The 16,000-nt window shown below is 41.6% G+C and overlaps 1 protein-coding gene across 2 annotated transcripts in view; it reads left to right on the top strand.

Moving 5' to 3' along the window:
• The window catches only part of HOOK3 (hook microtubule tethering protein 3), a 93,872-nt gene that overhangs the window by 74,318 nt on the left and 3,554 nt on the right, over positions 1-16,000 (top strand). For both annotated transcript variants that reach the window (XM_086628955.1, XM_086628954.1), the window contains 3 exons: positions 2,273-2,360; positions 11,272-11,306; positions 12,103-12,185. In XM_086628955.1, coding sequence (XP_086485081.1) covers positions 2,273-2,360; positions 11,272-11,306; positions 12,103-12,185 — 206 coding nt within the window. The remainder of the gene's footprint in view (positions 1-2,272; positions 2,361-11,271; positions 11,307-12,102; positions 12,186-16,000) is intronic.

Raw genomic sequence — 16,000 nt, 5'->3', positions numbered from 1 at the left:
GTAAGTAGTTTTGTCTTCTGTTTCAATCGACTTTTCTAACAATGCCGTATACTTTTGACTGTACTGTGTCCAAAACTGACCTCCCCAGTACAAGACGGACATGGACATACTGGAGTCAGTCCAGTGAAAGGCTACTACAAGGATGCAATTACAGGACTGCAGCATCTTTCATATAAGGAGAGTCTGAGGGATAGAGACTATGTAGCCTGGAAAAGACAAGGCTCAGGGCAGATCTTACCAATGTTTCTAAATATCTGTTGGAGGGATCTAAAGGAGATGAAGTTAGATTCTTCTCAGTGATGACCAGTGAGAGGCAGTGAGCTGAAATTAAAGCACATTAAATTTCACCTGAAGGTAAGAATATAGTTTGTGGAGGTTTTTTGTTTTGTTTTGTTTTTTACTGGGAAGTTTGCTAAACACTGGAGTAGGTTGCCCAGGGAGGTTGTCTCCATCCTTGGGGATATTTAAAACCCAGCAGGACATGTTCCTGGGCAACTTCCTCTAGCTGACCCTGCTAGATTAAGCCAGTCAACCTACAGACATCCATGGGACCAGATAGCATGAATCTGAGCATGCTAAGGTAGCTAGCTGATACTGTTGTGTTCCTCTTTGATTGAGGAAGGTTCCCAAAGCCTGGGAAAAGGTAAATACTGCACTCACCTTCAAGAAGGGAAAGAAGGAGAGTCCAGAGAACTACAGAAACTGGTCAGCCACAGCTCATTTTCTGGGAATTTCACAAAGCAAGTTCGTCTGGAGTCTCTTTCTCACATGAGGGAAAAGAGTGATTGGGAAAGGCCAACATTAATTTATTCAGGGATAATCATACCTAACTAATCCAATTGTTTTAACAATTAGATGACTGCCTGTGTGAAGAAGGGTGAAACAGTGGATGGTGCTTACCTTAGCTTTAGCAAAGCCTTTGGCTCAGTCTCCCATAATATCCTTCTGTTCAGAATGGTTAGCTATAGACTGAATAAGTGGATGGTAAAGTGAGTGGAAAATTGGGTGGACAGCTGGGCCTAAAGCGTTATCATCACTGGTACAAAATCCTACTCAGGCATCAATACCAGGACCAATGCTGTTCATCACCTTTATTAACAACTTGACTGATGGGAGGGACTGTAGTCTCAGCAGGTTTGAGAATGGTACCACGTTGGGAGGAGTGACTGATATGCTGAAAGGGACAGCAGTTATTCAGAGTGGGTCAGCAGTCCAGAGAAATGTGCTGATAAGAGCCTTGCCCCTGGCTGGGAAGAGCCTGGCAGTGCTGGCTGGGACCAGTAGGCTGGGGAGCAGCAATGCTGCAAAAGCCCTGGGGTCCCAGTGGACAGCAAAGGAGGATGTGTCAGCTGGGTATCTTGCAGCTGACTCTGACCTGGGCTGTCCTCACCAGAGTGCAAGCAGTCAGTCTGGGAAAATGATCCTTCACTTCTCATCAGTAGTTATCATGTCTGGACATCACCTATAATTTTGGATTCCCCACTACAAGAAATACATGGATGTACAGGAGCGCAGGAGAATACTGCTAAGTGAGAGATGCTGGAGCATGTGGTATGTGGGATAGGACTGAGAACTGGCTTTGTTCAGGCCAAAGAAAAGGTGGCATAGAGGAGAGAATTCTGTGATTTGCATCTAGTGATGGGAAGGTGTCAAGAAGACAGAGCTGGGCTCTTCTCAGAGATTGACAGTGGAAGGGCAAGAGGCAACAGACAAAACGTGGAGTATGGGGAAATTCTGACTGAATATGAGGAAAAATACCTTCCCAGCAGAAATTTCTGAGCTCTAGAAGAGAGGCCCAAAGAGATTGTCAGTCTTCCATCCTTAAAGGTGTCCAGACCTCGACTGGACGTGGTTCCCAGCAATCTGCTGTAAGTGCACCTGCTTTAAGGATGAGGTTGGATTTAAATAGCCTCTGGAGATCCCTTCCAGCCTACAGATTTATAGCATTCTGTGACTGTGTAAAAGCAGTAAGCTAGTAGCTCTCACACAGTAAAACTGACTCGTTTCATGTATACAGAAATGATTTCTTAATGCCTACGTTTATGTTGTCTTGGAAGAGTATCAGAATGTTCGGCATCACTACGGACTATAATCTCTGGAACTACTGTATGCTCTAACTACTGTTGTAAAATTTTTCTTCTTTGTCGTAAACAAAATACAGTATTGTATCTCTTGTGTAGATGACCTGAAAACACTAGACACTAAAAATCTCTGGCTTCCTCTTGCAGTCATTCGTTTTTCTCTGAAAAACAAAATATAATATCTTTCCTAGATTGGTAAATCAGAGACTTCTAGAAGTGCAGTCCCAGGTTGAAGAACTACAAAAATCTTTGCAGGATCAAGGTTCAAAAGCTGAAGATGTAAGTAGAAATGTACATCAAACTTACATTCAAGTAGTTACCATTTTCGAAGCTTTTAACTTTTTGTAAAAAAATATGTAAATGAAATACGCAAATGGAGATTTCTGATAGTTTTCAGTACTTACTTATATGGTCTTATCACTAAATTCCACTTCTCTAAATAAGATGTAAGATATAGTAAGATATTTGTCTAGAAAAGAAAACCATCCTGTATAGAGAAGATTTCAGATATGTTTTATGTGATTGTGTCTGTTCCAATAGTAAAGTTAGCATTAAAATTATTTCATTAGAATAGGGAGTTTTGCAGGGAGTTAAGGAAATGTTAATTCTCCATGTCTTAATAAAATATCTGAAGTTATTTTTTTGTTTAGCTTTTTTAATGAAAGTTAAGGCCTTTCTTGCCAGTGGAATCTCTGTAATTGTGGATGTAAATGTGTCCTGTAATGCAAGAAGCCAGGCAGACCAGAACTAAAAAAAAAGTCAAATAATTAGGCCCTCAACATAATGCAGCGCTTTCTGTTTCTGTATTCGGATTTAACTGTTATTTTTAATGTAAGAATACACATTGTGACAGAGTTAGTGTGGAAAACAACTTTCAGTCTTCCACTCAAAATTGTGTTTGCCATCTCCTGTGTTTGAGAGAAGCAGCTCTAGAACTTTCTTGAAAGCAGTGATTTGCAGGACTGTACGTGCACAGTGTGTGCTCACAATCTCAGTGTATCGTGTTGCTAATTGGCAACAAGTTGTAATGTGTTGCTTTCCATTTTTGTGGTTTTGTTTTTAACTAATTTATATAAAACAGTGTAAGTTTTTACTAGCTGCTTATTTTCATTCAAGAGTGTCTTTAATTTAGGTTATCCTCTTAATTCTCAGAATAAACTGTATGAAAGTAAAGCGTCTAGTTGGATTCAAAGATTATGTTCCTAAGTAATTTAGAATGCATTTTAGAATGCATTTTAAAATAGGTCATATTATGTGATTTTGAGATATTCTTTGTTGCCCTGATTATTGGCCAAAATCAGATTTTTCAAGGTGAACAAGAATATTAAAAAATTATTCTAAGATATTTAATATTGTAAATGATCCCTGTCTAATCGAATTTAGCTTTATTTACTGCAATTTTTAATTGTGACCTTTTTTGAGGCTCTGGTTTGGACAGTAATTTAGGATATGTCTGCAGCTGAGTAACAGGACTGGTTGGCAGCTGATACAGGTGTCATCTGAGATGATTCTGATAACAGCAAAACACCACCATCACAACGTGGTACAGCCTGCTGGGTGTACCAGACAGCCCTTGTCAAAGCAGAGCTGGCAAGTTCATGGTGCAGTTGCTGCGTTCCTGGCTTCTCTGTAGGTCTGACCATGCAAGTGGTGATTTAGAGACACTAATCTCATGGTCTGTTTTACTGAGTTCAGTGTGTAGGATTTAATTTACTCTTAAAGCAGCAAAAGAGAGGGTGTAGACTCAGAAGTATTGAGGCTGCAAGAACTTCTGAAGGTATGGACACCTCATCCAATCTCCCACAAAAAGCAGAGCAAACATCAAAGTTAAACCCAGCTACTCGAGTAGATGGAAGTTGTCCTGGGACCACCTGAGTTACCCTTAAGATACCCTTACAAAAAAGAGTGATTCTTCAGAAGCATGAGAAAGAGTAAGGGGAGACACGGCATACAGTTCACTAATGCATCATTTTCAGCATGTTTCCTCTGTTTTTCACTACTTTTCTGCAACAGTGCACGGAAATCTGTATTTTTGTATGCTTAAACCTTAAATACACTCAACCCAGAAAACTGAAGATGCCATTTGTATTCAGTCCAGAAATATATGATAAAGGCTTGTTTTGTGGTGTTTTGTTGGTTTTTTTTTTTAATTTTGTTTGTTTTCAGAGTTGAAGTAATTTTTAGGCTTACCCAAAAAGTAGTAAAAGCACTATCCTAACTCAGGCAAGTATCAGTGCAGTTATAAATGGTGCTAGCTGAGATTGGCATGGATAAGCAGTTTTGATTTTGTATTGAAGTGCAGTGAAACGTGAATGTTAGGAACTTATCAGTGCCGTTAGGCCTGTAATGGGCACTGACACATCCTGTTGGGACGCATGATTAGTCCATCCTGGCTGTTGCCTTGCTAGTCAGGGAAAGACCTCCTTACCCCTGTCTCTCAGACTACAGAATCAACTCAGGCATGCCTAGTGTGGTCAGAGTAACAGATTTGATTTCTTATCCTCCAGAATGCAGTGGTTATGTGTAGGGCTGCTCAACAGATACCCTGAACAGCTTCGACTACATCGTTTGCGTGCCTTATTATCACTCTCCTTTGTCATCTTTGCTTTCCCTTTCTCTGTCCAAATCCCTTCCTGTGTAAACAACCTGCCTTTCCTTACTTCTACTCCACTGGACCTAGTCTTGCTAAATCCCTACCAAATGTGGTGTTTCTCGTACTGTTACATACGCAATCTTGGCCCTATGTGCTGTTACTGATGCACCTACTTAGTCCTCCTGACTTGGCTCCTCTCTAAAAGGTCTCCAAAACTCTGTTAACTGTGAAGTTCAGCCACTTTACTCATTTGGTGAAGCACTGGAACAGGCTGCCCAGATTGGTGGTAGATGCCCCATCCCTGGAAACATTCAAGGTCAGGTTGAATGGGACTCTGAGCAACCTGATCTAGTTGAAGGTGTCATTGCTCACTGCAGGCAGAATTGGACTAGATGATCTTTAAAGGTCCTTTCCAACCCAAACTATTGTATGATCCTGTGATTACTCTTAGCATCTCTGAAATCTGGGCACCTTTCATGGTGCTGTTTATAACTCTTGTCATCTTCTCACACATTACCAAGTAATTATCAAGTAATCTTCTCAAGTTGCGCCGTAGTTTCCCTCACCCTGCTAAATTAGCTTGACCTTAAGCCAGAGCCTAACCATCTGCCTGTGGCCTTAACATGCAGAACAAAACCAAGCTTTGTCCTCAGAAAGGGGACAGACCTGTTCCTTTGGCTTGTTTAAGCATGAAAGAAAATTCCAACAAAAGACTTTATTTCTATAGTGTTTTCGATGTAAAACAAAGATTGCCTTCAATACTGGGGTGGATATCTCCTTTCTAAAACCACATCATAATAAGTATTTTTTTCCTCATAGCGGTGGGAGGAAGAAACCGAAACAGCAAGTATATATTTGCTGTTATTTACAGTTTTGTTGGAGAAATGTTCTTCTCTTATGAACACATAAAACATTTGAATGAAGTTAAATGTAAAAGAAGCTCAAAATTAAATAAAGCTTTTTTTCTGTAATTGTGGTTTTTTTTGTAAGAGATTGGTCTTCCTAGGAGAGAACAACAATATAGTAATTACTTGTTAAGAGCAGAGGATTTGGATATGTCGCTTTGAAGCTGACCGAGAAGTTAAAAAAAAGGAAGTATTTGCCCTTTTTTAGAGTAATGCTGATTTACATTTAGAGTAATTGCCTATTTTTAGAATAATCACACGTTTTACATTTTATTCTTTTTCCTAATCTCGTGTCTTGGGTAAATTACTCTGGATAAACTCAGTCCTGCTTCTTTTAGTCATGTGTACTATTTGTCAGTTTTAGTTTATTGCTTGTGAGAACATCCGGACAATTAAGAAGGATCTCAGGGTTTTGGGAAGAATGGTGAAGGAATCAGGGGCCCAAGTGATATTGTCATCTATCATACCAAATTCGGGACATGATACGGGATCGAAAACAAAGAGCGAGGATTTAAATAATTGGCTATATAAGTGGTGTGAGGAACAAAACCTAGGGTTCTTTAACCACGGGCTGACCTTCTCAAGGCCAGACCTTCTATCCAGGGATGGGGCGGATTTGTCTCCATGGGGGAAAAGGCTTCTTGCTACAGAACTAGCTGAGATCATCAATAGGGCTTTAAACTAGATGTGAAGGGGGTGGGGGGCATTGCCAGACTTGGAGGAATAACAGCCGAGGACGGCCCTCCAGTGTCTGACGAGAGGAGTGTAGGCAGGTACCTTCGGCCTGCTGCCTCAGTGATAGTAGGGGGTGATATGTCTAGTAAGGGGCAACACACAAGTTGCCTTGAGGTAAAAGAAAATCCCAAAAATATCGGCTCAGGAAATACAGCTACCCCCCCTAGGGGTGCGATGGGGTTGAGAGCCCAACTTACGTGCTTCTATACGAACGCACGCAGTATGGGCAATAAACAAGAGGAACTGGAAGCCCTTGTTAACCGGGGAAACTATGACATAGTTGCCATCACAGAAACATGATGGGATGACTCGTATGATTGGAGTGCTACCATGGATGGCTACGAGCTCTTCAGGAGGGATAGGAGAGGTAGGAGGGGTGGCGGGGTTGCCCTGTATGTAAGGGAAGGTCTAAACTGCTTAGAGTTTAATGTTGGGGACGACTTGGTGGAGTGTCTGTGGGTGAAAATCAAAGGGGAGCCTACGAAGGCGGATATTGTAGTGGGAATCTGCTACAGGCCACCCTATCAGGACGGTGAGGTTGATGAACTATTCTTTAAACAACTGGAGGAAGTCTCGCACTCACTAGCCCTTGTCCTTGTGTGTGACTTTAACCTACCTGATGTCTGTTGGAAGTATAACACGGCAGTCAGGAAACAGTCTAGGCAATTCCTGCAGTGTGTGGAGTACAACTTCCTATCACAACTGGTCAGTGAACTGACTAGAGAAGGTGCTCTGCTAGACCTGCTGTTTGTGAACAGAGAAGGTCTCGTGGGAGATGTGATGGTTGGAGGACGCCTGGGGCATTGTGACCATGAGATAATAGAATTCTCAATTCTAGGTGAAGTTAGGAGGGGGAGCACTAAAACGGCCAAGCTGGACTTTGGGAGAGCTGACTTTGGACTGTTTAGAAGTCTGGTTAATAAAGTCCAATGGGAGACAGCTCTCAAGGGTAAGGGGGCGCAGGAGGGATGGTTACTACTCGAAAAGGAAATTCTGGAGGCACAGGAGTGAGCTGTCCCTGTGTGCCGGAAATCGAGCCGCCGGGGTAGAAAACCAGCTTGGATGACAAAGGAGATTTGGGAACACCTCAAAAGAAAAAGGGAAGTCTATAAGTCTTGGAAGAATGGGCGGGCATCCAGGGAGAAATACAGGGAGGAAGTTAGGGCATGTAGGGAGATAATCGGGGGCAAAAGTCCAACTGGAACTTAGACTAGCTTGCTCCGTAAAGGACAACAAAAAGTCCTTCTATAAATACAGTAATAACAAAAGGAGGGCTAAAGATCACCTCCAGCCCCTACTGGACATGGGGTACGTTAGTCACTAGGGATGAGGACAAGGCTGAGGTCCTTAATGCCTTCTTTGCCTCAGTCTTTAATAATAAGGTTAGTAGTTCCCAGGTGAGCTGGCCTTTGGTGTCTGAGAGCAGGGAGAGAGAGCAGATCGAAGCTCCTGTGATCCAAGAGGAACGGGTCAAGGATCTGCTTCATCGGCTGGATGCCCACAAGTCTATGGGCCTGATGGTGTCCACCTGAGAGTCCTGAGAGAGCTGGCGGATGTCATTGCCAAACCCCTGTCCATTATCTTTGGGCAGTCTTGGCTCACTGGGGAAGTTCCGCTGGACTGGAGGCTGGCGGATGTTACCCCCATTTACAAAAAAGGGCGGAAGGAGGATCCGGGGAACTACAGGCCTGTCAGTCTGACCTCGGTGATGGGCAAAGTCATGGAACAGGTTATCTTGAGTGCTATTAATGAGCACATACAGGTTAACCAAGTGATCAGGCCCAGTCAACATGGGTTTATGAAAGGCAGGTCTTGCCAGTCAAACCTGATCACCTTCTATGACGGGGTGACCCTGGTTGAGGAGGGAAGGGCTGTGAATGTAGTTTTCCTTGACCTCAGTAAAGCCTTTGATACAGTTTCTCATAGTGTTCTGGTTGAGAAACTGGTAACTGCTGGCCTGGATAGGCACACCCTCCTTTGGGTTGAAAACTGGCTGGATGGCCGGGCCCAAAGAGTGGTGGTAAATGGGGCTAAATCCGGCTGGAGGCTGGTCACCAGCGGGGTTCCCCAGGGCTCAGTGCTGGGTCCGGTTCTGTTTAACATCTTTATCAATGACCTGGATGATGGGATTGAATGTACCCTAAGTAAGTTTGCGGACGACACCAAGTTGGGAGGCTGTGTCGATCTGCTCGAGGGTAGGGAGGCCCTTCAGAGGGATTTGAACAGACTGGATCATTGGGCTGAGGCCAATGGCATGAGCTTTAATAAGGCCAAGTGCAAAGTCCTTCACTTGGGGTATAAAAACCCCAAGCATCGCTATAGGCTCGGGGAAGAGTGGCTGGAGAGCTGCCTGGTGGAGAAGGACCTGGGGGTGTTGGTTGACTACCGGCTTGATATGAGCCAGCAGTGTGCCCAGGTGGCCAGGAAGGCCAATGGGATACTGGCGTGTATCAAGTGTAACCAGTAGGAACAGGGAAGTGATCCTGCCCCTGTACTCGGCACTGGTGAGGCCGCACCTGGAATATTGTGTCCAGTTTTGGGCCCCTCACTTTAAGAGAGATATTGAGCTCCTGGAGTGAGTCCAAAGAAGGGCGACTAAACTGGTCAAGGGGCTGGAAAATAAAACTTATGGGGAGCGGCTGAGGGAGTTGGGGCTGTTTAGCCTGGAGAAGAGGAGGCTGAGGGGAGACCTGATTACAGCCTACAAATACTTGAGAAGGGATGGTGGGGAAGTGGGGTAAGGGCTCTTTACATTAGTGATGGGTGATAGAACAAGAGGAAATGGGTATAAGCTTAGTCAGGGGAGCTACAGGTTGGATGTTAGGAAGTATTTCTTCTCTGAAAGGGTTGTCAGCCACTGGAATAGGCTGCCCAGGGAGGTGGTTGAGTCCCCATCCCTGGATGTGTTTAAGAAAAGGGTGGATGAACTACTTAGTGATATGTTTTAATGGGGATTAGGGACAGTTGGACTGGATGATCTCTAAGGTCTTTTCCAACCCAGAAATCTATGAAATCTGTGAAACATATGATCTGTCTAGACGGTTGAGGGGTTACTCCCACAACAATGCTAAGTACTACGCAAATAGTGTATATGAAAATATACTGGTGGAATCAGTGTTCCAAGCTAAGCCCAAGTGCAATACAAGGATAGCAAAAGAAAAGCTGAACTCAATTTTTGTTTTCTTATGAAAATCGGCACTGCTGCCATCTTTTCCCTTTCTTGTCCAAACCAACCAGTAGTCTCCTAAATGATCAGACATAAGTGATGGAACCAGTTTAAATGCTTTGTGACCAGGAAAGCTGCAAACATTTATTCTTACAGGAAAGATGATGTTGCTGCACTTGTTCAGAGGACTGGAAAAGAAAAAAACCAAATGGTCAAAACCTGAAGATCTTTAGCTGCTACAAATTCTGACTCTGCAATCAGCAGAGCCACGCTGGCCTGTTTTTACATGCTTCTCCCCTGTCTTAGAGCACAATAAGGAAATCTGACCTTGAAATAATGAAAAAGCATCACCCAGAAATGTGATCAAAGAAAATATTTTTAAGTATTTACACTATAACAAAGCTAAAAGCGTTTTTGGGTGCACATGCTAATTGTTGCTGTTGGCCAGGTGTCTGAACCTTTGTTGAAAGACCATTGGAGGAAAAGCAATGAAGTAATTTTGTTGATTTTTTCTTTTATTTTGATGGCGTTCTGGACCATCGGTCACATACTAGACCTTCAGTGTGATTGATACTGGTTAAATACAAACCAAAAAGGCAGTTTCTGATTTAAATATTCTACATTTGTCTTTTATTCAGTCAGTGTGACAATAACACAATTCAGACTCACTCCACAAAAACACATGCATCTATTAATTTTGGTTGTAGCCCGTTAGACTTCGTATTTTCTCCTGTTTTGTTACTTGTATGATTTTTCCCTTAAAATTACTTTCCAAAACAGCAGTTGCTGTCCTTTGAAATTCTGGTTTAAAGACAATGATTAACAAACATGCTTCTTTACTGTTTTATGTTTTTGATTTTAGTGATACGTTTTAGATATTACAGGATGAAACAGCTGATGAAAACAGAGGAGAAAAATGCACATGTGTGAAAAATGCATAGCTTTAACTTTCTCTATTCATGACTTTCTAAATAGTTTCTTCTGTTGGCTGCTGTTTTGCTTTATACTAATGTCATCTCTGTTTCTTGGCATGGGCTTCTGCTCAAGGCTATTGTGAGTATGGCTTTCTATTTACTTAACACTACTTTCAGTTTACAGACATTTATTGGGTTTTGGTTTTTTTTTGAAAGATACTCACTGTGTATGAAGTGAGTTTAAAATTAAAATAAAATTTACTTTGAAGCTTTTATTCAAGGAGCTTATCTAAATGTGATCTGATCAGAAAGTGGAACACTGTAAGTTGTATAATAATTTTTATGTGTCTGTAATCAATAAAGATGAGAAACAGAAAAAATGTTAAAATTTATGCTATGCTCCAGTCAGAAGCACTCCACTCCATCTAGATTCTGTGGTGACAGAAATTTACTTCCAACTAATTTGCTACATGTCTTCATGCAAGTTACATTGCATTATTGGTAGAACAGCTCTTCTAGCAAATTTTGCTGCACTTCCCAAACTCAGGTTAATTTATTAAGTCTAATTACAAAAGTACTGAAGAAATTAAAACAACTGCCATAGAATTTTGTCATTTATGGATCCTGGTTTTATCGATCTAGTTCCTGGGAAAATATTTGTAAAGTTATGAAGTGCTCTAATTTCAGGAAAGTCGTACAGCTGTAGAGGGTAGGATTGGTACCAGAGAGGATGGCTTTACAGTTGTGATCTAAGATTGAGTGAAGTAAAAAGTTGGATTTTAGTTACAATGTCAAAATTATATGTTTTAAAATAATTTTGAAATAATGTTAAAGCTCTGCAATATATTAAAATGAAACATTTGACTTTCTGTTTTAGTCAATTCTTCTGAAAAAGAAACTTGAAGAACATCTGTAAGTATTTTGTTTGCCTATTTTGTTTGCCATTTGAAATGATGTGTTTTCAATATGGTAAGGAAGACAGAGTCATTAATCATGCATCCGAAAATACGCAACTAAGAAATTAGATAACAAAAATGGTTGGGAATCTGCTGTTCAGATACTATTTTCATCTCATAGAAAACCTTTATGAAAGTGTAAGAGCAGTGAAGGAACCATCATTTTGTGGTGGTTAGAAAGCTTTGCTTAACAATGTGTAAATCTTTACTCAAGGAATTTTGTTCTGAGGAAAGAATGTTCATGTAAACAAAACTAACTTGTTTACTTTGTAGTATACATTATGGCATAAAAGGTAACATTTTAGGAAGTGTTACCATTTTGTTCTGCTATTTTTCCACCTCTTTTACTTCCCTAAATGCAAAGAGTTGTTTGCTTTTTGACTGGCTTGGGGGGAAAAAAAAAATAATTTCTGTTGCCTTTGGGCTTAGCCATTCTTTCTCAATGTAATCTCAATTACAAGTATTCATTTTAGACACATACTTCACAATTCACTGTAAGTTCTAAATTAACTTTGTAATTACTGTGAATGAAGCTGGCTGTTGTTACGGTTCTCTGTATACTGTGATGTTTTTCAGCTTATTTAACAAGTATTTCCCCAGTGACATTGTCCTTTGTCCCCATGCCCCACAGCAAAATCAATTGTGCTCTCAGAAATATATTGCTATCTGAGAATTTTTTGTGTCACTTAATGTTCATTCAAGCACAGTAATAATATTGGGAAAACAACATGTGCTTTTATGGTTTGTAACAGTGAGAAGCTCCATGAAGCTAACAATGAGCTACAGAAGAAACGAGCTATTATTGAGGATTTGGAACCGAAATGCAATAACAGTTGTGAGTTACGATACAATACAGTATATTTCTTTGTGAAGTATCTGCAAGGTCTTTAATTATAATACCTATAGGAGGTGCAAGATAAACAAAATGTACATTTTAAATGGCAGTGATATGTATGTTGTTAATTTCTCTGGGAGCTGTGGTGACCAAAAAAATGCTTCTAACGCTTGAAATGCAGGGGATCACATTTTGGGGTGCACCATAGTAAGAAATGTCAATGGCCATAGAGATACTGAGTCACTGCCATACCTGTCATTGAACCTCAGCTGTTCAGAACTGTCATGTCTCCTAAAACCCTAATGTAGGAGATGGTTGCTGCCATCACCGGGTTATTTTTACTCCTAATATATATTCCTTCAGTGTGTTTTCAGAACTATGTTGTATTTTGAGAAATTTTTCAAACACTGGTCAATGAGAATGTGGGGTGTGGGTCAGATGGTATCCAGAACGCAGAATCCAATTGGTTTTTAGCACATTAATGCTACTTTTTTCCTGAGAAGTATTGAGGGAGGTAGAGTGATTTTTTTCCAAGACTACTTATTATAGAACAGTGCAAAAGATTTCAAGCAGTGTCAGCTTTTCTTGTTCTGTACCAAAGCGATTTTATTCATAAAGAGATCAAGGAATATAGCAATATCAGTTCAGTATTCATTACATACATTCCATATCCAAAAAGAATTTTCATTTCATAAAATTCACATCTTAGGAATTGTTATAATGCTTGGAAATGATGCGCAGGACTTCATGATTAGCTAATAGACACATAATTGTGTCATACCTGATAAGCTTCAGTGCGAGTGTAATAGCAGTCTTCTGACTTGCCAGCTTATAAACATTAGGGCATATTGAGATTTCTGTAGTTAGTTTACTGAAATTACAAGTTGCTTTCTAAAAATCTATTCTGAACTTTTGTCTTGGTAAAATAAAATAGTTGTACCTTCTTCCTTTCTTTCCACACTCAGGAAATGTGAGTTATTTTTCAGATTCTTTTAACTATCCTGGATATGGCCAAAGTGCTTGGCCACTCTGTAAGAATCATGGCTCATTTTCAAAAAATGGGTTCTTGCAGTCTTGGAGACCATCTGCTATTGGTCCTCTTACTGATTAATGATAATCTCATTTCGTCCTGTTACCAGCTTAGTGTTTTCCAAGCAGTTATCATAGAATCACAGAATGGTTAGGGTTGGAAGCGACCTCAAAGATCATCCAGTTCCAACCCCTCTGCCGTGGGCAGGGACACCCTCCACTACACCAGGTGGCTCATCCAACCTGGCCTTGAACACTTCCAGGCATGGGACATCCACAGCTTCTCTGGGCAACCAGTTCCAGTGCCTCACCACCTGCAGAGGGAAGAATTTCTTCCTAAGGTCTAATCTAAATCTCCCCTCTTTCACTTTAAATCTATTGCCCCTTGTCCTGTCACTACATGCCCTTGTAAAAAGTCCCTCTCCAGCTTTCCTGTAGGCCCCCTTCAGTTACTGGAAGGCTGCAATAAGATCACCCAGAGCCTTCTCTTCTCCAGGCTGAACAGCCCCAACTCTCTCAGTCTGTCTTCATAGCAGAGGTGCTCCAGCCCTCAGATCATCTTCGTGGCCCTCCACTGGACCCGCTCCAGCAGCTCCATGTCCTTCTTGTGTTGGGGACTCCAGAGCTGAACACAGTATTCCAGATGGGGAATCACGAGAGCTGAGTAGAGGGGCAGAATCACCTCCCTCGACCTGCTGGCCACACTGCTTTTGATACAGCCCAGGATACGGTTGGCTTTCTGGGCTGCCAGCGCACATTGCCGGTTCATGTTGAGCTTTTCATCCACCAGCACTCCCAAGTCCGTTTCCTGCATTCTGCTCTCAATCCATTCTCTGCCCATCCTGTACTTGTGCTTGGGATTGCCCTGACCCACGTGCAGGACCTTGCCCTTGGCCTTGTTGAACTTCATGAGGTTCTCACAGGCCCAACTCTCCAGCCTGTCAAGGTCCCTCTGGTTGGCATCCCTTCCCTCCAGCATGTCCACAACACCACACAACTTGGCGTCATTTGCAAACTTGCTGAGGGTGCACTCGATCTCACTGTCCATGTCTCCAACAAAGATGTTCAATAGCACACTGGCCCCAGTACTGACCCCTGAGGAACACCATTCATCACTGGCCTCCACTTGGACATTGAACTGTTGACCACAACTCTTGGAGTGCGACCATCCAGCCAATTCCTTATCCACCGAGTGGTCCATCCATCAAAACCATGTCTCTCCAGTTTAGAGACAAGGATGTCGTGTGGGACAGTATCAAATGCTTTGGATAAGTCCAGGCAGATGATGTCAGTTGCTCTTCCCCTATCCATCAGTGCTGTAACCTCATCATAGAAGGCCACCAAATTAGTCAGGCAGGATTTGCCCTTAGTAAAGCCATGTTGGCTGTCACCAATCACCTTCTTATTTTCTATGTGCCTTAGCATAGTCGCCAGGAGGATCTGCTCCATGATCTTGCTGGGCACAAAGGTGAGACTGACTGGCCTGTAGTTCCCTGGGTCTTCTTTTTTCCCCTTTTTAAAGATGGGGGCTATGTTTCCCCACTTCGAGTCATTGGGAACTTCACCAGATTGCCACGACTTCTGAAATATGATGGATAGTGGCTTAGCAACTTCATCTGCCAGTTCCCTCAGGACCCACGGATACACCTCGTCTGGTCCCATGGACTTGTCCACCTTCAGGTTCTTTAGATGGTGTCAAACCTGATCTTCTCCTGCAGTGGGTGGTTCTTCATTCTCCCAGTCCCTGCCTTTGCCTTCTGTGACTTGGGCTGTGCCGCTTGAGCTCTTGCCCGTGAAGTCTGAGGCAAAGAAGTCATTGAGAACCTCAGCCTTCTCCACGTCCTGGTTAGCCAGGTCCCCCATTTCCTTTGGAGAGGGCCTACGTTTTCCCTAGATCTCTTTTTATCACTGACATATCTATAGAAGTTTTTCTTGTTGCCCTTGATGTCCCTGGCCAGATTTAACTTTCTCAGGGCTTTGGCTTTCCTAACCTGATCTCTGGTTGCTTGGACAAACTTAGAGAGAAAACTTTAGGAAAAACATGAAAGAACATTTCAAAATGAGGCTGCCAAACAGATGGATTGACGGTTGCAAATTATCTAATATTGTCTGAGAACCAGACGTCAATGTTGTATGCTGTTTGATCCAGGATGATGCAATTGATTTTTTTTTTTTTTTTGAGATCTGAGAATATGTGTGGAAGATGTATAAGCCAAGCTTATACAAGTGGCTTGATGTATTCTTATATCAACACAGAAAAAAGCTGTGCAATAAAGTTGTCCTGCTGGTCTGCATTGCTGCTTAAGAAAAGTAGGGGAAAAAATGGAATTAAGTATGTTCATGTCTCAAGTCTGCTAAATTGTGTCCGGTGTTCAGCAGATTTAAGCAACAGTTGTGCCTGTTAAGAATTGCTTCTTTTGCATACAGTAGATAAACTAATATTTATCGGAGTTACAGTACTAAGATACTATGTAATTCATTAGTAAACTGATTTTTCTAAGTGTGTTTAGCAATAGGATTGATTTATGATTCTATTTCTCTTATTTTTTTCATAATTTTTAAAAAAGCAAAATTTGTGTACAAAACAGCCATCTCCTGAGATTATATAGGAGTACACATTTGTAAGGTGTTTCTGAGCTGTTCAGTAGTTAAAACAATGATATCTGCTACATCAGGTTCCTTATGTTCGCTTTTCTTAACTGAAATAGATTCTGGCTGTGTCTTAAATTTCTGATGAAAAACATGGAAATAAGCATAATATAATTATGTTATTTTCTGATGTGTGC

This window comes from Tauraco erythrolophus, chromosome Z (genome assembly GCF_009769465.1).
Source record: "Tauraco erythrolophus isolate bTauEry1 chromosome Z, bTauEry1.pri, whole genome shotgun sequence".
Lineage (NCBI taxonomy): Eukaryota > Metazoa > Chordata > Aves > Musophagiformes > Musophagidae > Tauraco > Tauraco erythrolophus.
Note: the sequence above shows the minus strand (reverse complement) of the source record. Positions and strands in the feature narration are given on the sequence as shown.